The 26,372-nt window shown below is 47.7% G+C and overlaps 2 protein-coding genes across 2 annotated transcripts; one reads left to right on the top strand and one right to left on the bottom strand.

Annotated features, from left to right (window-relative positions):
• Nucleotides 1–5,259: 5,259 nt before the first annotated feature.
• LOC119804508 (X-linked lymphocyte-regulated protein 3C-like) lies at nt 5,260–10,944 on the top strand. Its single transcript, XM_038315903.1, has 6 exons — nt 5,260–5,365; nt 6,771–6,888; nt 7,732–7,831; nt 9,191–9,289; nt 10,706–10,801; nt 10,888–10,944. The coding sequence occupies exons 1-6, from the start codon at nt 5,260–5,262 to the stop codon at nt 10,942–10,944; spliced, it is 576 nt and encodes a 191-aa protein (XP_038171831.1).
• A 10,714-nt stretch (nt 10,945–21,658) lies between these two features.
• Pnma3 (PNMA family member 3) lies at nt 21,659–23,014 on the bottom strand. The gene has a single exon (XM_038315902.1). It carries the CDS (start codon nt 23,012–23,014, stop codon nt 21,659–21,661), a length of 1,356 nt encoding a protein of 451 aa, XP_038171830.1.
• Nucleotides 23,015–26,372: the final 3,358 nt, after the last annotated feature.

Below are 26,372 nucleotides of genomic sequence, written 5' to 3'. Positions count from 1 at the left end.
AGTGTGGATCCTCCTGGCCCTGACGTTCTCCCCAGCAGGGCCAGTTACATTTAGGAAGCAGATGTCATTTGACTTTACCACAGGCTTCTTTGGTTCTCTGTCACTTCCCCAAAGTGAATGTTACCTTGCTTATTTCAGGAAGAAATAAATAACGGTGGGATCCGCCTTTCCGTGCAAGCTGTCATTCATTCATGAGGTCACGGAGCCAACTGCATTGCAGATGGGCCTTTACAGGAAAACCAGCCCAACCTGCTCACTCAGACGTTCAGTAGAGCACAACTCGTATTTTCGTGCTCAGATGTGCTCAACTGTTAACGCGGTTCCCACAGCAGAGCCAGATCTTCACGTGTGTGTTAGAGCTTGCAGTAGGGCTGTGGCATTTCCCAAAGACATCCAGACTCATTTCCGGGCTTTATTCAACACTGGCTGAAAGATCCCTGCCCTTCCCTTTGGTCAAAAATATTTTATCTATGAGTATCTGCATAAGCACTTACAGTTTCAGTATTTTAGATGGGTGTTTCCACGAGCATTTTCTAGTGTTCTCTTTAGAGTTTAATTTGCATTCCGGTTCCTAACAGTAGCAAAGTTAGAGTTATGCAGTAGCAATGGAAACAATTTTTTTGGTTGGGGTCACCACAACACGAGGGGCTGTATTAAAGGGTTGCAGCATTAGGAAGGTTGAGAACCACTGCTTTAAACTCTCAAAGCCCACCTCCAGTGACACAGCCCTGCCAACAAGGCCACCCTTCCTAAGCCTCCCCAAAAGCAACACCAACTCGGGAACAAGAATTGAAATACCTGAGACTATGGAGGTGCATCTCCTTCTGACTACCATAGCCCTAATGCAGCTGAAGGCATTGCAGCCATGAATCAAGCATCACGATAAGGGCCCATATGGAGAGACATGCCCTGGAAAGCCTCCTCGAATCTAATACATGGGCCCTGTTGGCCCCTGCTTCGTGCATGCATCTATGTGCTGGACAGCCTCCCTTGTGAGCACACATGCTCCTGGTCTGCCTCATGCAGGCACACCTCTGAGGCATCTCTCAGGCATGGCTCACGCATGAGCCTGCTGTGCTTACCTCCATGCCTGCTAAGCCCGCCACTCACATGGGCCTGTGCCAGGCCCATCCTGGGAATACCCACCTGCTGGAACACCGTGTTCCAGCCAACCAGAGAGATGCGGTCTTGGGGAGGAGAGGGACTGGTTCCATACGTCCTCCTTCTGAGGAGAAAGGCACGGGGTGATAATGGCTAGGTGGGTGATCCGATATTGGGGGATGCTGTGCTGAGGTTTTGCGGATACTGAGAGAAAAGAAAAACCGGTCAGACTGACCTAATTGCTTTCCACCACGCTGTTTAGGCTAGGCTAAAACATTTCACATGTGACAAGGGCCATCTAGTAGGAGACAATAACAACTGGGAGAGCCTTGCCTCAAGGATAGCCTAGAACTGGCCAACTAAAAATATGTCCATAGCATGCTTCATCTACATACCTCAAGGACTGATAGGAACCGTCCAACTGAGGACACACACACACACGCAGACAGACACACATACAAACAGGGGTACACACTCAAATAATACAGGATTCAATGATATGTTAATGTATTTTTCATCTGGAACTGATAGTCAGAATATCTCAAGTAGGAGATATTCAATGCTGGAAGCAGTACTGAAGGTCCATACAATCACACATATCATGGGCAAAGTTCTCCGAGATGATTCAGTTTAGGAAGTAACATGATCCCAGCCAGAGGGGAAGCTCTCTCATTGACTGTGGAGAAATGAATTCCACTTGTAGAAAATGGGAGATGCCGAACCCACTCTTGTTTTTAATGCTTCTGCACCACAGGACACGATGAGACAAGTGGTCAGGACCACGAGTGGCCCCATGCAGAAACGTGAGTTTGCATGGGACCATTTTTGTTTGAAAAGGCATGAAACATCAGGAAGGGAGAGCAATTACAAGAAACATCGCAGCAAGTCTAAAACAATTTCATATTTATTAAACCAAATGTTTCCTACCTTCACCCACAGCCCTTGGGGAGCAGAGTGTGTGCCTTGAGACGTGCCTGATGGCCATCCGTCAGGCATGCATGCACGCACGCCTGGATAGGCCACCGAACTCATCAGTCCATGCTGTGCCTGCCTGGCATGTGAGCACACCCTTCCAGCCAAAAAGGGGCACATGTACATCGGAAAGGCTGGGACTAACTGTCGGTGACTGGTTTCTGAAGGGAAGGAAGCTCTCAAGGGTGTGCTTGGGTTAGGATCACCTAGTGAATAACTGGGTGAAAGGGCATCTTCTGGTAAGGGATTAAGGAGAGTAATGCTTGAACCACAGCCCTTGGGGTTGGATGGTGGGGATCCCGGGGAGGCTTGCTCAAGAGGGCCTGTGATGTGATGCGCCTGAGTCTGGCCTTAGCCTCGAACTGGACCAGGCACCTCTGGAGCGTGAGAGGAGAGGTTCGAGAAATAGAGGACCTGGGAGGTCTGAGCCGGGCAGGGTGTTAGAGGAGGGACGGGCGCGATATCCAACAGGTGGCCCCTGTGTACTATTCGGGGACAGAATGAACACCTGAGACCTGTGAGATACAGCCACGGGCCATCAGGCAACCAGAGCGCCATTTGGAGAGAAAAGCACAGCGGTCCTCTCAGGCGTGCTCAACTGCTGTGCCCGAGGTCGGTAAATGCCTGTCTGACTGATAGATGAGCCCAGCCCTGGAGTCTTGCCTGACCTCTCTGTGCAAGTGCTTATATTTCACGTCACCAGAGCAACCCATCGGACCCACTGGCCTCCATGACACATATACGCCCCTTCCTTTTTCATCCACTCAGAGACAGACACATGTGAAGATGGACTTCACTGGCTGTGACTGTGGCCCAATGAAATGAGGCCGAGGGCCATCCCTCAAGAGGAGGGCGTGACTGGTCGAGGTGGCGTGCTGAACCCCTTGGCGCATGCGCACAATGTTGCCCCCATCCCGCGCATGCTCAAGGGCTATCACGGCAGCCAATCAGAGAGCGTTATGTTGGGAGGTGGGGCCAAACTAAACGTGACTAACCTCTGAGCGGATGGAGGCTGTCTAGAGGAGCCAAGGTGCGTAGGTGAGTGACGGGATTTTTTGTTGCTTTGTTTTGGGGGTTTGGGGGTACTGTGGCCGGGCTCCTGGGGTGGTTTAGAGGGATCAGGAGGACGAAAGCTCTTGACGCAGGACAGAGGGACCACAGAGCGAGAGGGGCCAGGGTGGCCTGTGAGGTGACTTCGGGAGCCTCACTTCCACTTCAGGCTGGAAGAGGCGGCGCCAGAGGCAAGAATGAAAAGAGCTGATGAAGGCAGCTGGGCCCTAGAACACTGGGCGGGGCAGAGTCAGGGGCCTGAGAGAGGTGGTAGGGACTTTCCACGTCTGCCGTGTTTTGTTCCTTTCTTTCTTGTGGTCTTTGGGTCCTGACGGGACAACTGGGTCCTCCTGCGATGCTTCTGCTGGCAGGAGTTCCACAGGCTCACCAGTCTGAAAGCGAACTCTGGGCACTTCAACCAAGCACCTAGGCAACTGTAGTTCCCGAGTCGGGAATGGGTGACTGATGGGCAGCCTCACACCTATGCGAGGGCCTGTAGGCAGCCTCAGGAGTGCCACAGGTGGGGCCTCGGTCTGACAGGGGCGGGAAAGGAGCCTCTCAGAGGAGCATTGTCAAGTGTGGTCACCGAGGCGAGGGGACAGGGTAAACAGCAGACTCAGTCGCAAGCCCAGGTCAGCAGGGATGCACAGCCCTATGGGGAGGAGAGCGGGACCTTGAGGCGGAAGGGTCAAGCTTTATCTGTGAGGCAAAGTTTGAAAGACCCACTTTCGCCTGGTAGTGAAATAGAACGCTCAAGGCAGTGGGGGAATGGGGTTCTGAGGGTGGCAGGTTTGAAGAGAGCTGGGTGTGGCAGTGAGGTACAGAAGGGGAAGTAGTGACTGTCCATGTTTTCCTCCTTGTGTCCAGCTGGAGTCCTCAAGGGACATCTGGGGCTCACTGACATGCACCCAAAGCCCTTGCCACGACAGAAATGCCTGTCTGCAGGGGGTGGGGCAGGACTGGGCCCCTTCTGCATCCAAAGTCCAGGCAACTTCTGCATCCAGATCTCACAAGTGCCACTTTAGGCCACTTAATCCCGGACGTGTATGCCTTTGCCGCCAGTCAGAGAGATGTGCTTTGGGTGGTGAGGCCTAGATAGGAACTCTCTCAGGAGAAGGAGGCTCCCAGGGCGGGAGAGTAGCCACGTGGATGGTTTGCTACTGGGTAACTCTGTTATGAGTCTCCTCAGTTGCGACAGGGATCAGAGAAGAACCTTACTTAGCTCATACGCCAGGACAGAGGCAGGACCAAGGGAAACCTGTGGGGTGATCTCAGGAGCTTTGCTTCCAAATGGGACTGAGTGAGGCCCCAGAGTGCAAGGTTGGGGAGGGGTCAAGAGGGCCACAGGGCTTGGGAAGGCTGATTGGGACAGCTTATGAGCTGGGAGACATGGCCCAGGTGACTGAGCAGGCCCTCAATGCATTCCCAACCAGACACGGGCATTTGGTGCCTTGTTTTACAGGCCGGAGGCAGTGTGTAGTGATGAGGCGAGCTGGCCTGCTTTTCGTCCTGCCCGGCTCCTGCATGGCTAGCTTTACACCCAAAATAATAACACACGAACTGTATTCATTTAAACACTGCCTAGCCCAGTAGTTCCATCCTCTTATTGGCTAGTTCTCACATCTTGATTAACCCGTATCTAATAATCTGTGTAGCACCACGAGGTGGTGGCTTACCGGGAAGATTCTAACCTACGTCCATCTCGGGCCCGAGCTTCATGGCGTCTGCCTGACTCTGCTTTCTTTCACCCAGCATTCTGTTCTGTCTACTCCACCCACCTAAGGGCTGGCCTATCAAAAGGCCAAGGCAGTTTCTTTATTAACCAATGAAAGTAACACATAGACAGATGACCCTCCTACACCAGCAGTGCCCAGGATTTGGCCACCCAAGGGTCGGGAAAGCAGCAGAAGACCAATCTTGAGAGGTAGTGGGTCAGAGAGCTCCACGTTCAGATAGAGATAGGGCGCAGAAATGAACTTTGGTGACATCCTCTTGCCCTCTCTTTGCTGCAGTACAAGTGCCGGGACATCTGGCCACATCCTGTGGAGTCCAATCCCCTGTTCCCATTGCCATCCAGTAATTCCTCCTGGTATCTGTAGTGACTGGAGTCCTGTCTAGCCCAAGAAGATTCTAGCCATGTCAAGCGGGGAGAGAAAAGCCCGTGACAGTGCTGGCGCACATCTGAGCCTGGATCCGAATCCCACATGGGATGACACCAAGAACCCAGATGCAGTCACCCCAGGTAAAAAAACAACAACAACAAAAACAAAAACCAAAAAAACCCCAGAAACAATGACAACAAAACAACAACAACAAAGCAGATAGGCCCCTGTAGGGCTGTGTCCACCTGGAGGACATCGTAAAATCATTTGGTGGGTGGTAAAGCCCTTGAAAGTTCTGGAATGCATCCGAGAGAGTTCTTAATCTCATGTCAGATGACACCCAGGACCCAGATTCAATCATTCCAGGTTTGAAGAAACAAGATGGGCTACCATATGGCTGTGTCCATCGCAGGGGGCATCCTAAAATCTCTTGGTGGGTGGGAAAGCCCCTGACAGTGCTGGCACGCATCCAAGGCTGGATCTGACTCTCACATTGCATGACACCAAGAACCCAGATTCCTTCACCCCAGATTAAAAAACAACAACAACAACAACTAAAAGAGAAGGGCCCCTGTAGGGCTGTGTCCAGCCCAGGGGACATCCTAAAATCTCTTGGTGGGTGGAGCACTGAGTGGATAATGTGCATGAACTTTTATTGGAATAGCAGGAGGTTTCAGATGCTAATAACTCTTGCTCAAGCTTTTTGGTGCCTTTAGGTTCCCCCACCTGAAATTTCTGCCACACAGGAAACCTCCCACATGCCTAGTCAACATGCCTCTCTGGGAGCACATGGGTCACAGTGACTCTCTGGAAGGCCTGGACAGGTGCCTGGACCAACTGGTCTGAGAGTCAAACCTAAAGTGGTTTGTGTGTGTTGTGTGTGTGTGTGTGTGTGTGTGTCTGTGTGTCTGTGTGTCTGTGTGTGTCTGTATCTGTGTCTGTGTATGATTCTCTGTGTGTGTGTCTCTCTCTGTGTATGTCTGTGTCTGTGTGTGTGTGATGTGGATGTGATGTGTATGTGATGTGTATGTGTGTGTGTGTTCATGACTTCACAGATGACGCTTGAAAAGGCGTAAGGAACAGATGCTCGCTATTATGCAATCTAGAAACAACATAATGACACTGCTTTTCGTGGGGGATGATGAGAACAAGACACTTTGTTTCAAAATATTTGTCCTCTTTCGTTTTAATACAACAGTCCCTCTGAATGTGTCCTAGAACTGGAGCATATTATGTACATTGATTAAATTTTACCTTATAATGATGTCTCACGAGGAAATTACACAGCGATTTGAAACCCATTTTTGCCAGTTTTGCTAAGTTCCCTTCACTGTGTTTTGTATGTAATATATAGACACTGAAGTCCAGCTCTCCAATTTCACATCAAGGTCATAACCACTGAAATTCTTGACTGAAAGAAAGGAGGCAGATATTCTTGTCATTGACAGATTGTTTCCCTCTATTAATAGCAATTGTTTTTCCAAGTAGAAAACTAAAGTTGAGGGAACTTTACAGTAATGGTTTCAAGATTGTATTTCAATACAGAGCTCAAGAAGAACTTTCTTCAGGGCAACAGTGAAAGATTCACAGCGATCATCACAGAGTCTTTTGAAACTTTGGAGCTGAAATTTGAGGATGTTCTAAAAATCCAGTGCGAGCAAAGGTACGGTTGTTGCTTCTTGGTGCTGTTATCCCAGATGCTTTGATATTTGGTTAGTAAGCACGATGGCTAGAGGTTGAGGAATAGCCGTGACCCCCACGGGCCAGAAGCTCAGTTGGATAACGTGTTCGGCTTGGCACTTCTGTATAGGGTAGACTTCCTTTAGTCAAGTTATACCCTCACATCGTAACCGAAGTCAGCTGAGTTTCCCAGGCATGAATTACGATGACCAAGTTTTAACACATTGCTTTTGAGTCAGTGGAACAGTATGAAAGGTGTATGCATGGCGTGAATGTGCTGGGCACGTTGAGCTTGAAATCCTCAAAGCATTCATCCCACAGTCAGTCAAGCGTCTTTTCGATGCCATAGAAATGAAAAGCCCATGCCTCCAATGTCGTATAGCTATCAGGAGCAGTGTTTACTGTGCTACTGTACCGAGATCCACACTGGGACAACGTGAGGAAGAACGGGTAGGCCACCTCAGAAGTCTCTGATGGGAGCAGATGGGCATGCTCCTTGGACCTGTTCTTCAGAAAGAGAGAACTAACCACAAGTCGTGTCTGTCAGACAGACGAATATTTGTGGAAAGATAGTAAAACAATAGTTCTTCCTGAGTTTTCTGGCACAAAGGCATGTGAAGATACTTCTCTCTCAGCAGGGAGGAGCAAAAGCTGCGATGTAAAATGAAATAATCCACATCAGCTTCCTTTTCCCTGTCTGCATAGTTTAGATGCCATTTCCCCATCCTCCGCCTATAGCGTTAGTGAGGGCAAGTCAGTCGTGCTTCGAATGCACTTTCTTCATATTGGGATGGAATATCGCACTGTTCCTTGCTATCATTTGCAGGCAGAAACTTTATCAAGAATATTCTCTTCAGATGAAGACTTTGAAAAGAAAGTTATCCGAGGATGCAGCCGAAGTCAAGAAACATGCAAAAAAACTCGCTGTGAGTATCAAGCAGCTTAGCTTTCAAGGAATCCATTGTGTCAGCATCAGAAGTAGCAGGGCTTCCTGCAGCCAGTCTGGAGGGAAGGGACAAGACAAGAACTTAGGGAGGCAAGCAGGGTGGTGGATGTGGTGACAGGAGACTGGCCACTGACCGTTTCCCCCTGGATTGTTCTTCTCCCGCAGAGAGATGATAAGGTCAGGGATGGGTTAGCAGCCAGCGTGGTGGGGGGCAGGTGAGCAGGCACTGCCTGGAGAGTACAGGAGAAGGTATGGGATTGTATCCTAAGAGGGAGTCCTTTCTGATCCACCCAAGAAGTGAAGACACCAGGGCAGGAGGCCCACCAGAGCCTTCTGACACAGTGACGAGGGAGGCAGAGTGAGAGCAGTCCCTGTGGCTGCGGCAGAGCAGGTGGAGGCTTAGCGTTCAGTGCTTGGAGTTCAGACCAGCCCACTCCCAGAGGTGAGGAAGGCAAGGCTTTAATCCGTGATGGCCATGGGATGAATGACTCCCCTTTAACCTGGAGATTTGAATGAGGTTTTTATGAGGTTTGGGGCACAAATTCCTGACACCGAACAGTGCCATCTTTGAGGGAATCTTCCTTCCTGGTGGAGGATGGAGCTGCCCTCCTGGAGATTCTGACTTCCAAAGGTGGGGTGGCCAAGGCTGGGATGAGGAGGGAGATGGAGGTGCCTCCCTTCCCCCCGTCCAGTCCAGTGGGCAGGAGCATGGCTCCTGCAATCCCACCGTTTGGAATGCAGTCACGGTTCAGTCCCTCGCTAGTCATGCTCACGCGGGAAAATAATTTATCTCTGTGTCTCAGATGGCTAGGCATGAGAGGAGAGATACTTAAGGTCCCCATCTCACGGAATTGGTTTCAAAATACTCTTCTAGATGTGCATTCTTATATTGGTCCAGCACATTATCCGACGTAAGTCTTACAGAATCCTTCCCTGTTAAGCAGGGCAGCTGTGGGCTCTACTCTTACTGGCAAGAACAAAAGGGAGTGGGTTCCTCTGTAGGGTGTGAGAGACGATGGGGCCTCTCAGGGTGATTTCTATAAACAAAGGGTTCACCAGCTATGGCAGCCTCTAATGGATGGGTTTTCAAGTCTTCAGAAACTAACAGCAATGTTTTAGATACTGTTACGTAGGAAAACGTTCCATTAAATGAATGCGATTCTCATTACTACGGTAATTTTTTAGTTTTAGATAACTCATGTGGAGTGGTCATTGTGTTTGAAAAATTACTAGTTGTTTCCTTGTATATGTTTTGCATAAATATGATACAGGGTCGTGTTTTGTGATATTTCTGAGTTTTCCTGTATTGTTCTTAGATCTTTTACTGTCTGTGTTGCAGAATATCTTTAAGGAGCAGCAAAAATTTATTCATCAATCTCTGGGTGTTCAGAAGAAGAGAATGGAAGAATTTAAAGATCTGTGTGAACAGTACTTGGAGGTCTGTTGTACATTCTGAAAGCAACCCCCACACAGGGGCATTGAATACTCCGGCGTTCCTCCCATGCTTTGGCTTATACCTTCGGAAAGTTACCTGTAAACATCTCCCTGTAGGCAGAGGTTTCTGTCCCGCCCGGTCCCGCAGTCATTCAGTCCCAAAGAAGCACACAGAGACCTACATTATTTATAAACTGGTTGGCCTATTGGCTCAGTCTTCTCATTAACTCTCTTATCTTACATCTCAACCCATAATTCTTGTCTGTGTTAGCCACGTGGCTTGGTACCTTTTATCAGCGAGGCATTCTCACCTTGTCTCCTTTTGGACTGGGTGACAACTGAAGACTGACCCTTTCCTCTTCCCGGAATTCTCCTGTTCTCGTGGCCGCACCTCTATTTCCTGCCTGGCTACTGGCCAGTCAGGGTTGTATTAAAACAGTGCAAGACCGTTTTACCAGAGCATCTTCCAGCATTTTCCTCATGGTGTCATGGTTCCATGTAAACCTAAGTACAAAATGAGTTTTTACTTTTAGAGTTCACATATGGTGGGTAGAGTCCTTTGAAGCAGGAATTGCTGCCTTGGCGATTTCATCCAGAGTTGTTCGTATTGTATGGTGCATTGATGCCTTTCAGACCGTCTGTTCTAGTCTCACAGTGCATTTTCCCTTGGGTGTGTATGTGCGCTGAGGTACACGCACGTGCACGTTCTTCTGGGTGTGTGTGCGAAGGTCAGAAGCCAACCAACCTTGGGAGTCCTCGGTCACTCTCCTTCGTATCTTTTTGAGACAGGATGGCTCACTGAACCTGGAACTCGCTTGCCACTGTGGCTAGGCTGGCTCTTCACCAGGTCACAGGGGTGGCGGGCCCTGCGGAAGAGGTCTTGCAAAGTTTTATAAGCACCCCCCGCCCAGCATTTAACACAAGCATTTAGATGTGGCATGTGCTATTTCACTCACTACTGAAGGCACTGTGGGGATGGAATCCTTGAGTTTTAATTTCATGGTGTTCATTGGTACATGGCAAGCTACTCCAGCTCCAAAAGAAATGAGTGAGTGGCAGTAAATGAGCTCATGCCTCATGCTCTCTGCTTTCATTGGGTTTCATTTGCTCTTCTTCTTGATTTGCGGGGAGAGGGATCCTGGGATCTCCCACATGCTAGGTAGGCAAAGCACCCTTCCCCGATCCCCTCCCCCTTCCACTGCTAATGCCGCATGGTTGAACTTTCAGCAGTGGGTTGTGGAGTGGTAACGTCTGTGTCTCTTTGGTGGGTGATGGATCTCCACGTTGCACATGTTGTATGCTTGATTTGGAATAATCAGAGCATGTCTTTTCACCACATTACTCCCTTTTAAATATTGCTGTTCGCATTTGTAAACAAAATGACCAGGGCTGATTTCTGCCCATGTCTCTTTTACTTTAGAAACTTGTAAGACTGAGGGATTCTCGGGGAGATTGCCTGGTTGAAGAGCTGAGACGTCTAATAGCCACCTTGGAAATAAAACTGCTGCTGCTGAACGTAAGTACTGAGCCTTTCAGGCCAAACTGAGGCTTGACAAGCACTGTTTATTTTAAACCCATTTAATATGCCCTTGTACTTAACAGTGCCAGCAAGAGAGTGCTGCTGATCAACTGTCTCTCCTGGATCTGCTATTCTCATAATACTCTGAAGAAATGAAAGTCGATACTAGGGGAGCGATTCTCTCATGGAAATTCTCTGGGAGAAGCTGCTTGTGGTTTGTGGCTTCAGCGACTACATCTTCTTGTGTTCTCCTGTTCCTAAAGATACCCCTTTCTGCTAAAACCCAAGTAAACCGAAGGATTTGTGTGACAGCAGTCCAGAGATGTCTATAGGATCCTCCAGCCCACGGGTCGTAATGGCAAGTTTTTCTTGGTAGCATCGTAATTAATGGTTAGCAGTGCATTGATGTCGATACAGTGGGGTCTTGTACCTCAGTATCAATTTCCCAATTTAGAAGGCAAGGCACAAGAGTGGTCCATCCTTGTCATCTTCGGAGAAATAATTAAAGAAGACACACTCTTACCATTGCATGCTGCCGTTACATTTGTTCAGTCATGGAGCCTATGGGAATGATGATAACCCTGCAAAGGGAATGTGTCCTGTAGACTTGAAAAGACTGTGCCCCAGAAGTAGTGAAATTGGTAGAATCCATTAAAACTCCTGAATGTGAAAAAGATGTAAGTATTGTGACGAGTATGTGAAAATGTCACTTGGCGACAAAATGTATAAAAGGTCTTTCAATGCAATGTGGTCTGCTACCTGATGTCAACTGCCTGTCACATTAAGAGTTGGGCCTTCGTATGCCTATAGCTCAGTTCCTCATTGTTTATGTATTTCCTCCTTTGTATGGATAGCAGTAACTGAGAATGTTTTGTGCTTCAAATTTATTGTGCACGTAGTATGTGAACATCAGTGATATACAAGGTCTTCTGTACACTTAAGACTCTTGTCCTGTGGTTCCCTTCATATACATATATATATATACATATATATATATACACACACACACACACACACACACACACACACACACACACACATATACATATACCATGGGAAATCTTTACTTGGAAACATTTGGTTTAATAAATATGAAATTGTTTCAGACTTGCTGGGATGTTTCCTGTAATTGCGCTCCCTTCCTGGCGTTTCATGCCTTTTCAAACAAAAATGGTCCCATGCAAACTCACGTTTCTGCATGGGGCCACTCGTGGTCCTGACCACTTGTCTCATCGTGTCCTGTGGTGCAGAAGCATTAAAAACAAGAGTGGGTTCGGCATCTCCCATTTTCTACAAGTGGAATTCATTTCTCCACAGTCAATGAGAGAGCTTCCCCTCTGGCTGGGATCATGTTACTTCCTAAACTGAATCATCTCGGAGAACTTTGCCCAAAATATGTGTGATTGTGTGGACCTTCAGTACTGCTTCCAGCATTGAATAACTCCTACTTGAGATATTCTTACTGTCAGTACCAGATGAAAAATGTATTAACATATCATTGAATCTTGTATTATTCGATTACGTACCTCTGTTTGTATGTGTGTCTCTGTCTGCGTGTGTGTGTGTGTGTGTGTGTGAGAGAGAGAGAGAGAGAGAGAGAGAGAGAGAGAGAGAGAGAGAGAGAGAGAGAGAGGGATAGGTAGAGAGGGAAGGAGGGATGGAGGGAGAGGGAGAAATTTTTAGAAAGAATATTTTGGTAGTGGTACATGGGTAAATTTGTTCCTATGTGAAGCACACGTGTGTGTGAATGCATGTGTGTATTGTGTATGCATGTGTGTGCAGAAATGTTTTGGTATTTGGTGCATGTATAAATGTGTTCATATGTGTATACACTTGTTTTTGAATGCATGTGTGCATCTCTGTGTATGTGTGCAAGTGTGTGTAAATCTTTTGGTATGTGGAGCATGTATATGTGTTCACATATGTAGCACACATGTGTGAATGTGTGTGAGAATGAGTGTGCAGATCTATTGGCATGTGGTACATATGTTTATGTGACCATATGTGTAAGTGGAGATTTCACAGTGATTTCCCGGCCACCCAGACCCAAATAATCACACAACAACTTTATTAATTATAACACGGTTTGGCCGGCAGGCCAGGCATATTCCTTGCTAGGTCGTACATCCTAAATTAACCCATTTCTATTCATCTGTGTATCACCACGAGGCTGTGACTTACCAGTAAGTTTCCAGTGTCTGTCTCCTTTGGCAGGTGCATGGCATCTACCTGACTCTGCCATCTTTCTCCCTGCATTCATTTTAGATTTCCCACCTAGCTCTGTTCTGCCCTGCCATTGGCCAAAGATGCTTCTTTATTAACCAGTGGTAATAAAACATATCCATAGCATGAAGAGGGAAATCACACATCACATGTGTGTATAATTCATGTGCATGAATGCATGTGCATGCCTGTGTGTGTGCACGCACAACTGCGTGTGCATATGCCGGCAGATGTGATTTTCCATGTAGAAGCCAGACACACTTCAGGTACCTAACTTATTTGGACACAGGGTATCTCTGTGATCATAGGGCTTATCGATTGGTCTAGAGCGTTAGGCCATTGAGCTCCAGAATTCTACCCTATCTCTCTTCTCCAGTGCTGGTGTTACAGACACTCACAGTTGGCCTGAGATGTGGTATGTGTATGTATCTCTGTGTTTTTGTGTCTATGTATGTATGTGCAAATGTGTTCATTCAGGTTCCCATGGAGGGTGTCAGACTCCCCCAGAGGTAGAGTTATCAGTCAGTCTCGGGACACCTGACAGGGGTCCTGGGATTTGAACTTGGGTCTTCTGCAAGACCAACAAGTGCTCTTAAACACTGAGCTGTCTCTACAGCACCCTGTGCTGAGGTTTTCAAAGGTGCTTGGGATCTAAACTCAGGTCTTCATGCTAGTTCAGCAAGCATTTTACCCGCTGAGCCATCTCCCCAGCTCCATGTACATATTTGTTTCTTAGGCTTTGAACTCAGAAAGTTTATCGGTTCCTTGCCCACACTGATGATGATGCATACAGAACACATTCTGTGACAGTTCTCATTATTTCACTGTGTGGCATCTACAATTTGCAAATGTGGGTCTGCCTCCTGGGGTACATCTCAGCTCCTATCACAGTGTCCCAGTCTGTGGGGAGCAGGAAGATCCTTGTGCCCACAGATCTCCTGGGAAACCAGGAACGTTAAGCATGCAGGATTGTCTTCTCAATGGAAAAGATGTGAGACCTGTTCTTTCATCCAGAAAGCTGGGGATTGGAGGTGATTAATAGCCTGGTGATCTTCACTATCTGTTGGACCAGGCCATATCAAGCTCCTACAACCAGGACCGGAAGGCAGCTAGTAATCTAAATGGCTCTCACGGCCAGGTGCTCCCTATACTCCACAACCGGGACCAGAGATACCTAAGAGTCTAAATGACCCTTACATACTTTGTACAGCCTGTGGCTCCCCCAAGCTCCCACAACCAGGACCAGAGATACCAAATAGCCCAGATGACCTTCACATTCCTTGTACAGCCAGTGACCCCTCCAAGCTTTACAACCGGGACCAGAGCCATACCTTAGGGTCTAATTGGGCTCTGTGCTATCTGTATGACCAAGACGAGGCCAGATCCTTCCTTAGGTCTTAAGATAGCACCCGTAGCCTGTCTCCAGAACTTATAGTCTTGGAAGACACGACATGTACCCTGAGCTGAGTTTCGATGTAATTGTGCTTCCTCGTGTACTGGGGATTGTATTACTCCAGGAGACTTTCTCCCTGATTTTACTGTTTAAATATACAGGTAGCAAACCTGCCTAGCACCAGACTCCCCGAAGGTTGATCCAGGTTAACATAACAATCTGAACCAAATTTTCATTGTCATCTCTTCGTGGATTATTTTACTGCCTACCATGACACCTGTAGAGATTCCCCCCCCCCCCATACAAACAAGTCACTACATATCCAAAAGTGAGTGACATCACAGGCAATAGGTTTGATTTGGTGAATTTTTTTCTTTTTTATGGTTTATTTTTTATATTTAAAAATTTCCATCTCCTCTCCTTCTCCTCCCCCTTCCCTCCCCTCCCCTCCACCCCTACCCCCTCCCTCCCTCTCCAGGCCAAGGAGCCATCGGGGTTCCCTACTCTATGTTAAGACCAAGGTCCTCCCAACTCCCCCCAGGTCCAGGAAGGTGATCAACCAAGCTGACAAGGCTCCCACAGAGCCCGTCCATGCAGAAGAATCAAAGCCCAGCGCCTTTGTCCTTGGCTTCTCAGTCAGCCTCCACCGTCGGCCACATTCAGAGAGTCCGGTTTGGTCTCATGTTCCATCAGTCCCATTCCAACTGGAGTTGGTAATCTCCCGTTAGTTCTGTCCCACCGTCTCCATGGGTGAATGCACCCCTCACGATCCTGACTTTCTTTCTCATTTTCTCTCTCCTTCTGCTCCTCATCAGGACCTTGGGAGCTCAGTCCGGTGCTCCAATGTGGGGCTCAGTCATTTTATTCATCTATCGCCAGGTGGAGGTTCAGTCCAGATGGAACTCCACTGCACAGGCTGATTTGGTGAATTTTACAGCTCACAAGCAATAGAGAAGCAATTACTCAGTCATGAAGGTGCGTGCCCAGGTCCTGGGGTCTTTGGGCACAGCTGAAAGTCAGCCCCGTGAGATGACACCTCATCTGTCACGCTGCACTGTGTGAACCTTAAGAAGAGGGGTATAGCACATGTCCTTGCAGAGGGTACAGACAAGACCAGAGCTGTGCTCTTTGCTCCTCCACAGAAGTAGGACTGCAGGGAAATGATGCAGGAGTGGAGATGTTTGGACACAGCCTGAATGTCTGTGTCACATGGCAGCTAACACCTGTCATTAACCTCTCTTCTGTGCCAGTTGGACATGCCCATCAACAGTGGCATGGCCCTGTTAGTGCAGGAATCTAAGTGACGCTTCCCGGAAAAAAAAGGCAAATGCCCTGGTAAGCAGTAAAGAAGTCAGCTTTGACCTTTTGTGTGTAGATGATGTCTACTGCCACATTCACGCTGCAAGTGCCCTGACATGTTAAATTGAATCACAGATTCAGTACATCTTTAGGGTACAGACATTTAAAACCATCTCCATAGGCACCAGTTTCTTTTTTTTCATTTTTATTTTAGTTTAACTTTGCTTCTATGGAACAATTTGTCTGCATGTATATTTTTATACTCTCTTCATGACAAGAGAGTGTCATATCACTCTCTAACTGGAGTATTATATGGTTGTAATCTGCCATGTAATATTCAGAATCTAACCTGGAATAGGTTCAATTGGAATCGGAGCTAGTACTCTTACCCACTGAGGGGTAGAAAAAGCATAGGAGCCAGAGACAGTGGATGATGATAAGAAGGAAACAGTGTTTTCTAAAGAGGTCAGTTGCTCATATAAACTCACAGAAATTGTGACAGCATGCACCAGACCCATGCAAGCTCAATTCAAACAAAATCACAGCGTGTATTGGGCCAGTGTGATCCCTCAGTGAAGAGCTATTAGTAAGTGATAGCTGTTGAGAGAAGGGGAGTTAGCTGTCTTTGTGAATATGACATGTGGTAGCTCTGCCATGCTCCAGTGAGTGACCACATACTTAGTAGTATCTCGGCAGTACTCTTAGCAGTCAATGGATTTAAACCATTATACAAAGTTGGGTGGGTTTGGAAGTGAATGTAGAGTGGAGTATTGATGGGGAAGGAAACAAAAATATCCAAAATACAATGTATGACATCCTTGAATAATTTATAGTATTTCTTAGAAAAACACAAGGGACTAAAATCATGTCTCAGAGGTTAAGAGTACTTGCTGATCATTATAGGATCCAGGTTCACTTCTCAGCACTCACAGCAAGTGACTCACAGTCACTTGTAACTCCAGTTCCAGAAGATCAATGCCCTCTTTTGACCTCCATGGGCTCTTAGTGTAAGTGATGTTCATACAGAGAAGCAGGCATGTACACATACACATAAATAAGAATACATTTAGATAATAAAGTATCCTTAGAAACTTTTTTGGCATTCTAATAATGCCATTGTTGTTGTTGTTGTTATTATTATTATTAGTCTTGTGCAGTAGCACCAGTTACATGGATTTTAGGGATCCAAATCCCTAAAAAAAGGTTAGAGCGAGAAAGACAGAGACAGACAGAGAGAGAGAAGTGAAAGAGAGAGGTGGGACCACTTAGAGGGAAGAAGGAAAGCAGAAAGGAGGGATGTATGATAAGATATGGCAATATAATATAATATTATATTATATTATATATGGCATTATTATTGAAATCAGTATATAGGTTAAAGCTACACCATTTTCCTGCTAAGTCACCATACTGCAGAGATCCCTACACATTCATGCTTACTGTAAAATTATTAACAATAGACAAATTAGAGAATTAGGCTACATGATAATAAACTGATGAATATAGAAAACGTGGTATATTTATACACTGAGTTTTATTCAACTATAAAGAACAATAAAAGCATGAGATTTGAAGTGAAGCTAGATGAAACAATAGGCCATCATGTTAAGTAAAACAAGCACAGTAGTTGGGCAGTGGTGGTGCACTCTTAGTCCCAGCACTCAGGAGGCAGAAGCAGGCAGATCTCTGTGAGTTCGAGGCCAGTCTAGCCTACAAGAGCTAGTTCCAGGACAGGCTCCAAAGTTACAGAGAAACCCTCTCCCCTAAAACCAAAAAAGAACAACAAAAAAACAAGCACAATCGACAAATATCACATATATGGAGTCTAGATTACATATATGTCATCTATACAACATGAGTATACAAGGGCATGCATACATATCTGTGTGAGAGAGAGCGAGAAAGACAGAGACAGACAGAGAGAGAGAAGTGAAAGAGAGAGGTGGGACCATTTAGAGGGAAGAAGGAAAGCAGAAAGGAGGGATGTGTGATAAGATATGGCAATTAGGACCTGGATTTGGATCCCTAAAATCCATGTAACTGTTGCTACTGCACAAGACTATAATCGCAGAACCACAGATATGGAGCTAGATCTCCAGAACTCACTGGCTAACCAGCCTAACCAAATCAGTGAGCTCCAGGCTCAGTGAGGAACCTTGTCTCAAAAAATATGCTTATGAGGTTGGATAGATGGCTAAGTGGTTAAGAGAACTTGCTGCTTTTCTGGAGGATCCATGTTCAATTTCCAGTACCCATACTGGGTGACTCGCAAACTCCAGTCCCAAACCTCCACAGATGTGCATGTGGAGCACATACATAAACACAGACTAAACAGTCATATACACAAAATAAGCCTTTTAAAGTTATAAAAATCTTTTAAAAATTAAAAAACAATACTGTGGAGCACAAATGAGGAGGCCATCTGATTGAGCCTTCAGTTTTGATTTGCATATATATCTGCATTCACAAACACAGCATCCACGTAAACCCCACAACCACAGAAATTAAAGATGGCCATAACATACCACAAGGGGAGTCGGGTAGTGGTGGCGCACGCCTTTAATCCTAGCACTCGGGAGGCAGAGGCAGGCGAATCTCTGTGAGTTTGAGGCCAGCCTGGCCTACAAGAGCTAGTTCCAGGACAGGCTCCAAAGTAACACAGAGAAACCTTGTCTTGAAAAAAAAAACCATAATGAGTCATGCATGCAACAGATTAGCTAAAAGTGCAAAGCTGACAATATAAACATCTTTGGAGGACACATGAGAACTTCTGTGATCAGAGTGCAAACTGTCAAATTAACTTTGGAAATCTGTGTGGAATTTCTTGTATATAGTCAAGTATATGCCTAACAATATGCCCTAGCCATTCCAGTCCTGACTGTTTACATAGAAGAAAGGAAAAAAAATAAACACAAAGAGATCCAAGCAAGGATACTTGTACTGAATTTCAGCATTTCAATAACAATAGTAAACAGTGGAAGAAAAAGTTGAAAACAGGGATGTTCCGGGACTGGCATTAGGCTTCCTAGTCTGGGAGCTGTCATCATTAATTCACATACTCTGTTTAGCCTCAGTTGTACAACTGATTGTGTGTGTGTGTGTGTTTGTTTTTGAAAGTCAGTTGTCTCTTGTTCTTTCCAACACCATTATTTAATTCCTTAAATAAATAAAATATCAACAATTGTTATGTATGTGCAAAATTTGCATGTTTTTTTTACATTCTTATATACTAACACACAAACATGTCATTCCTCCCCACACATGAAACAACAAACTCATATACATCAAGCTCTTCACTCTCATGCACTCACATTCATTCATGAATATACTCAAAGTCCATAAATTCACAGATACACATTCATAGTCACATATTGGCATAGTACTATGCGCTCATCAGCATGCATATTAACATTCCCATACACTCGTACAACAAACACAATTTTACTAACACTTGAAAATGTGTACTAAAACTTAAACATGTATATTCATTAATACTGATACATTCACAGGCATCTCTCACATTTGCTCACGTGTTAACAGATTCACTAATGCAATACTGTCACACAATAACGTACAATCACTTACTAGTCTGTTGAAATACACAGAAATCTAATAAACTGGACACTCACTCACACACAATCACTAACTGACATACACATATTCATACATGATGTCATATCACACAGACAAGTTTGATAGGCCAGGTCAGATACAGTAAGCCCCCAGTGCATTGCCAGGCATCGGGAGCCTCAGGTCCTGCTTGTTGTCCAATGCCCTCCTTTAAAAGCCAAACTTTCTCATTCCTGGGGTCTCCCTGAGTGTCCTGGGGAAACCAGGAAAGCACTCTCCCTCCACCCATACAGCACCTAGTCACCTGACTTCCACTTACCCAGGGAACCACATAGGCCCACATGGGCTCTGCTTTGAACATATATTAGTGTTGCTCCCTCTGCCTCACCCCATCCCCCACTTCAGAAGAGGCCAGAAACAGCTGGAACATATATGAAGTTTATTGAACAGATACATTTACTGAATATATTGAAGAGAAAGAGATAAGAACACAAACGCTCGACAGCACTAGAAGCAACACAGGTTCTGGACCACCCCCATGGAGCTCCTCCGAAGGGCCTTGTGTGCCAAACATTCTGGGATCCCTCTGTTATTTTCTCCCTTCCCAAGGGCCCAAGAATTATCTCTTGCAACCCCCTCCTGTCTTTGGTGAACCCTTACAAGGAATTGCCCACTGTAGGGTGGCCCTGTCATATTCTGGTACAAGATAGTCACAGCACAGTGCAAAGCACAGCAAGGAATACCCCATCAAGCCTGGAAAACATTGTCACAAGTAATGACAGGAGTGGAACATTACAGCACAGCCCCCAGGTCCCACCCATCTCCAGTTCAGGTCTTCCTGTCTGCTCCAGATTGAAGTCAGTCATAAGAGAGTCAACCAGTCCCTTGTCGACATCCTTGCTTCCCGCTGGCATCCAGGGCTGGACCTGAGGGTTCTGGGGAGCACTCGATCAGATAAGAACATACACACATCTGCAGGAGAGCAAGCAGAGGGCAGCTGGCCTAGATGTACACCAGGAAAGGAGAGAGGAGCGTTCACAACACCGGTGGGAGGGGAGAGTTAGGCAGCCTTGGCTGGCAAAGCAGCTCACAGAAGCTCACAACACGTGCCAGGGAGTAGGGGCGACTGACCAGGCAGTCAGGGCCTCCAGCTGCTCAAGTTAACACACACCTCACTCACAGCTTGGTACAAAAGCAACGGGTGGGGGATGGGCACTCAAGGAGGAAAGGGACTCGGTGGACAGCCCGGTCACTATGACGTTAGCAGATGGGGGGGGGGGGGTCCAGAGGCGGGAGTAGCCTCCCTCGGGATAGCAATGGGGAGGGGGCATCCGTGTTGGGAGAACCAGGCAGAAAGAATCCTTGAGGTGGCCTCTTCTGTAACTTCCACCCGTCTGGTGTGGGTGGCAGACGGAGGATGATGGCACCTCGGCAGCAGCGCCAGGCCACCCTCTCAGGTCGGCAGGGTTGGGGGCCAGCCGTGACAGCTGCCTGCCGAGTTGTATTCACCAGGCTCTCCTTGCTGGCTCTCTGGAATTCTCCAGCAGCCCTGGACAAAAGAGAGCAGCAGAACAAAGTACGGCCCCACCAAGTCCTCCTGCTGCTGCTCTTCCACCTCCTAGTTCACACCAATCTGTCCTGCACACTCACAGGCTCTCAGGCCAGCTGAGGGCACAAACCTTACGGTGCTGGGTACGCACCCCCAGCCCAGGGGCTCTTCTTGGGCACTGGTGTCTTCCCCCCACTCACAGTCCTGTCGGGGTGCCAAGATGGGATATGCCTCCGGGTTGGCACTGGTGTCCCGGGGCCTTTGGGTCCAGGGACCCTGGTGTTTCACTCACGAAAGGACTCAAGGGTGCTGCCCTCGTGAGGCTCCCCTAGGGCAGTGTAGATGATCCTGAAGACGGGCTGGATCCTGCGGCCTCCTCTCCGGAGCACTGTCTCCCGGCCTTGCCGCACTTTCCCCCAGGCCAAGACAGCCTGTGGCAGTCTCCTCCACACCCCATGGGGACTGGAAGTTGCTAGTTTTCTTAGAGTCACAGCTTTCCTATCTTCTGCCTCTGCTTTCCTGATGTCCTCATCTGAGTCCTTGTGGCTCCATGCAGCTGCAGCAGTTCCTGGCTTCCTTCTATGGTACATCCTAGGGGCCTTGAATCTGGTCATTAGTGAGCTGAAAGTGGTGTACTTTTGCTTGTTAGAGTTTTTTCCAGATGGCATTGGCTTAGGGGACTTAACTTGTGCCTGGTTATGTTGCCATTGTATCCTACTAAGGTCCCCTGCCATTTCTCTGAACTGCTCTTTCCCCTCCTTCAAACATCTTTTTTGTCTCCTTGGCTTACGGGAACAATGGTTACCCTGTTCCCTGGAGCCTACATGGTGTTGGGCTTGGGGTGGCTCTTGTCCCAAGCCCAGGCCCCGTTTCCCATCTCCATTGCAGCCCGTCTCTTCTGCTTCACTAAGGTACGGTTGGCCGGGTTCAAGCAGTGTACTCTGATGTGGCCTTCTTCCCCGCAACTATAGCAGAATGTGTCATAATTCCGCTTCCTTGCACCTTGAGATCTATCTCTGGGCACACCTCCCTTTCGGTGCTGGCCTCTGCCCCTCCGGCGACGGGAACCCTGATAAGGTCTTTTCTCAAAACCACTGTCAATGGCAGGAACAAATAGTGCCCTCTCCCTGCCTATTTCCAGCTCCTGTAGGCAGCTATTCTCTGCTCCCCTAGTAGCCTCCCACTCCTCCTCCTCACGAAAAAACCTCACCAGGGCCAGGAAACCAGGTGGCTTCCGACGCTGTTTCATTTGCTTAAGTTTCTCTCGAAGTTTTCCAGTAAGGATGGCCCCACCTAAGATTCGTTTAAGGCGGGTCTGATTCACATTTCTTCGTGCTATTGCCCTTTTCTCTAGGGCTTTTTGGAGCAGGGCCTCCAAACGGACCACAAAGCTAGAAACTTTCTCTCCTGGCTCCTGATAAGCCTTACAAAATTTCATCTGGGCCATTCTGCGGCTTTCCACGGGCCCAAATACCTGCTGCAGGGCCTCCAGGCACTCCTTCACTGTGATGGCAGCGTTGTTGGCACGGAGCACATTGACCACTTGTAGAGCAGGACCTCGCAAGCATTCTATCAGCCTCCGCCTCTTCTCCACCTCAGGTACCTGCCACATCTGTAACATCTCAGTGGTGTGCTCAAGCCAGGAATCAAAGGTCAATAACCCTGGGACTGATGTTGTGTCCCCAGAAAAGACTTTTAGTTCTCGGTAAAACATTTGTTCTAGCAGAGGCTGCATCACTGCACCGAGAGTCTGAGCCCAGGCCCAGAAATCTGCTGATATCGCTATTTTGTTAGAGTGTGTCCCAAGGAGCCTGTTCATGTCTGATACTGAGCGCCTCTCTTCCTCTAAGAAGTGGTTCAGTCTATTGAGAAATTCATCATCTGAATTAGGGGGTTTCACAATCACTTCCCAGGGCCCACCCTTTCCTTCTATTTCCCTGGGTACCAACGCATAGTCAAAATCACGTGCAAGTTCCACCAGAAAGGCCTGGGCGTTCTCCTCCCTCCTAAACATCCTGCCAATGATCCTGTATCTTCCCAGATGCCTGAGAGCTTCGTGCAGAGTCTCCTCAAATTCATCCTCACTACAGTCCTCGGGAATCCCCAGGATCAGCATAGACCTCTGGGTGTTCAGGTGCTCCCCCCTACACCAGTCCTGCAACAGGTTCAATGGCATGGCTCCAACTTCAAGAGATTCTAATGTAGGGAGTGATTAGGGTGTGATGCACATAAATCTGGGGCAAATTCCAGATCTGTAGCCCTCCCAGGCCTCCAGAGTCTGTAAAAAGGGTGAAAGGAGATTAATGCGCCCCTCCCCCCCCCTCGCCGCGTCCCTTCTACGCCACCCAGCCTCCACCCACCTCCTACGAAGACACTTCTACAGCACACCCCGCTGCATGCTATAGCCCCCTCCTCACCCCAAAGGCTGCAGCGGGGGCCCCACCGGGTTGCCCCCCCCCCCCCCCGCTGCAGCCCTCTCCCTAACCCAAAGGCTGCGGCAGTAGCACCCTACTGGGCGGAGGGGGCTGCCCAGGCCAGCCGCTTCCTCCTGGGATCTGGTACCTCCTAGGTCAAGATGCTTCCTCATTCAGAGCCGCAGTGAGGTTCCCAGACTGCTCAGAGAGGACGCGGGGTCGGACACCATTCCTTTCCAGGATCTCTTGCCAGCTTCCTTGCTTTCTCTGGCCCTCTGGTCCCGCACGTCGTCCAATGCGCTGGCGCGGGCTCGCCACCGCTCTCTGCAGTGCGGACTTGGGGCGGGGGTGCTGTGGCGCTGAAGCGCAGACCCTCCACGTCGCCTGGGAGACCGCTAAGCCATTGGCGCATGAGGATCACGCGACAAGCCTGTTGCCTAGGCCTTGGGCAACCTGGGGCCTCAGGTGACGTCACCTGCTGCTGCCCACCCCCAACATACCCCCGCTACTCCAGCACAGAGGACCCCACCTCAATTCTCTGAATCTGGGGTTTATGAGTCAGTATCCAGTGTCCTCCTGCCTTTGACTGTCCCCAAGCTGTTCCTTATCGTGAATCCAGGTCAGTTCCGCTCTCCCCGAGAATACCAAGTCATGGCCCCAGAGTACTCAGGGGTCTCCACAGAAGGGCACCAGAAATCTGTGTTGCCCCTCCAGCTCTGTTTCCTGATCAAGGCCAGGGAGCAGGGACTCTGAGGATTTTTCCCCTGGTGAGTCCCTATCTGGACCTAGTCTAGTGACAGAGCTGGGCAAGCAGCACCTTGTCTAGGTAGAGTCCCTGGACTAGATAGATAGCACATGAGCCCACACACCCCATCCAACCACTCCCCATGGAGCGTGCACCATCTGGGTGATGCCCATCCCAGTGGAAGTGGCTGCAGGCACTTTCACCACTGTGGGGCCTGCATGTCTTCCTGCCCTTGGTGCCAGTGGCCAGCTCACAGGAGGGTCCAGCACTGGCGGGCCTTTTCTGCTCTGCATGCTGCATATCCAGGTTCTTGAAAAGCTGCTTTTGAGATTTGAAGCCCAAGGCAGTTGTGACCCACAGGATGAGAACTGCTGCTCCAAACGTAATGAGTCTCCTTTCATGACATACAGAATAGCCCCTTGGCATGCCTACTTTGGAGATCAAGCATGTATATATTCCTTAAATAACATCAAACAGGTTGTTCCCAATTAATGTCTCTCACAAAATAGTTGCTGCCTTCAGGCCTCATACTGATCTCAGCTTTGGTGCTCTAAAGGTTCAACTTGCTCTAAACCACATCTTTATCTGCTCAACCTACACTGTCATATGCCAAACAAGCTGGTTCCAGGACGGGAGAGACGGCTCAGCTGTTAAGAGCACTGACTATTCTTGCAGAGGACCCAGGTTCTATTCCCAGCACCCACAGGCTGGCTTATAACTCCAGATTCAGGAGATCTAATGTCCTCTTCTGGCCTCCATGGACACCAGGTATGAGGTGTACAGACATACATACAAGCAAAGCACTCACATTCATAAAATAGTCTTGTCAAAGCAGAGAGACTTGTCATGGATTTCTCTAGAAAAGAGTTATCTGTGGATGTTCTGAACATTAGGCAGAGGATTGGGTAACAGCAAAATTGGAGCAATAGGTTTGAATTTGTTCAAACTGTAAAGTTTTTTCTTAACACATTTGTAAAGTTAATCCTTGGCCTTGAAGCCAATAGAAATGCATCATTTGCTTTGTGTCCCCATCAGCACATGCGGTAACCAGCACAAAGGTAGCACATATGGAAAAGTTATGGGGAAACATCAGTTACATTACAGAAGTATAATAGACTGTGGGGACGGAAACTGCCATTTATTTGGCCTTGCCCTGGACTAGAACATCAGTGTGTAAGAAGTCCACTCAGAGGCCAACTAGAATCACCACGTGCTGCACTATGAGATACTGTACAGTAATTCTGCAGAAATGGTCTGCTTTTACAGGTTGCTAAAGAGCAAATTAAGTAGGTATGTTGGGGACCACTATAGCTACATCTTTTAGAATTTGTGAATTGTTCTAATCTCTGAAATCCACCTCTGTCATTGTTTTTCTTATAATCTTCTGGCCATGTGAGATAGGAAGGGGTACATTTCTTCAGGCTTCCACTTTGTTTTCCTCATCTGCAGGGACAGGTAGGACAGTCACATTACTGAAATGCTTCTGATGTTGACACTGACGACAACAACAACAACACACACACACTTCATTAGTTACAGAATTGAGGGTTGGAGGGTTGTGGAAGAGGCCCTCAAGAAGTTTCAAGATGGCTTGGGGGTACAAAGAAGGTAATCTGGGTTCCCGTGTTGGTGATAGTGAGGCAGAGGTAGAAGTAAGAACAGGGATTTCCTTGGTTTGAATGTGCCTAAGATGACAAAGGGAATACCAAGGCTTTTTTTCTTTATCAGGTTGTCCTGGATCAAGATGGAAGATAGAAAGCTAACTTCTATAGGCAATGAAGGCTGAATCCATGGCTTCTGCAGTGCAGAGAATAGAAGCTTCTTGGTAGCTAAACCCCAAAGGATATGGTGGTTTGAAGGAAAATGGCCCCCACAGGCTCATGGGTTTGAATATTTGGCCCCCCTATTGGCAGAACTATTTGGGAAGAAGTAGGAAATGTGGCCTTGGGAAAGCTGTGCCATTGGTGGTGGGCTTTGAGGTTTCAAAATTTTAGGCCATTTCTAGTGTCCTTTCTACCTGCAACTTGCTGACAAGATGTGAGCTCTCAGCTGTTCCTGCTGCCATCCATGTGTTTGCTCTGCCGTCATAGACTCTACCCTCTGAAACCATAAGCCCCACATTAAATGTTTTCAGTCATAAGTTGAATTGGTCATGGTGTTTTATCACAGAAATAGAAAAGTAACTAAGACCGAGGGGTTTCACTAAAAGAAATAAAAATACAATAAAGGCAAAAGGTAAACCCTCTGTGACAAGGATATCACTAGGCTCTCTTAGCATCATAGACTAGTAAGGTGCCACAAGAGGGAGATAATGGAAGAATGACAATTATGATGCCCTCCCCAATGTCATAGCTAAGTCTTAGCTTCAAAGATAC

This window comes from Arvicola amphibius, chromosome X, assembly GCF_903992535.2.
Source record: "Arvicola amphibius chromosome X, mArvAmp1.2, whole genome shotgun sequence".
Lineage (NCBI taxonomy): Eukaryota > Metazoa > Chordata > Mammalia > Rodentia > Cricetidae > Arvicola > Arvicola amphibius.
The sequence above is the reverse complement of the archived record's forward strand: the minus strand, read 5'-3'. Positions and strand labels throughout refer to the sequence as shown.

Excerpts from the sequence above, each read along its gene's own strand:
- Pnma3 (XM_038315902.1), bottom strand. The coding sequence starts at position 23,014 with ATGCCATTGAACCTGTTGCAGGACTGGTGTAGGGGGGAGCACCTGAAC.
- LOC119804508 (XM_038315903.1), top strand. The coding sequence starts at position 5,260 with ATGTCAAGCGGGGAGAGAAAAGCCCGTGACAGTGCTGGCGCACATCTG. Across the intron at positions 9,290-10,705 it reads TGTGTGAACAGTACTTGGAG|AAACTTGTAAGACTGAGGGA; the intron begins GTCTGTTGTACA and ends CTTTTACTTTAG. Across the intron at positions 10,802-10,887 it reads TAAAACTGCTGCTGCTGAAC|TGCCAGCAAGAGAGTGCTGC; the intron begins GTAAGTACTGAG and ends TGTACTTAACAG.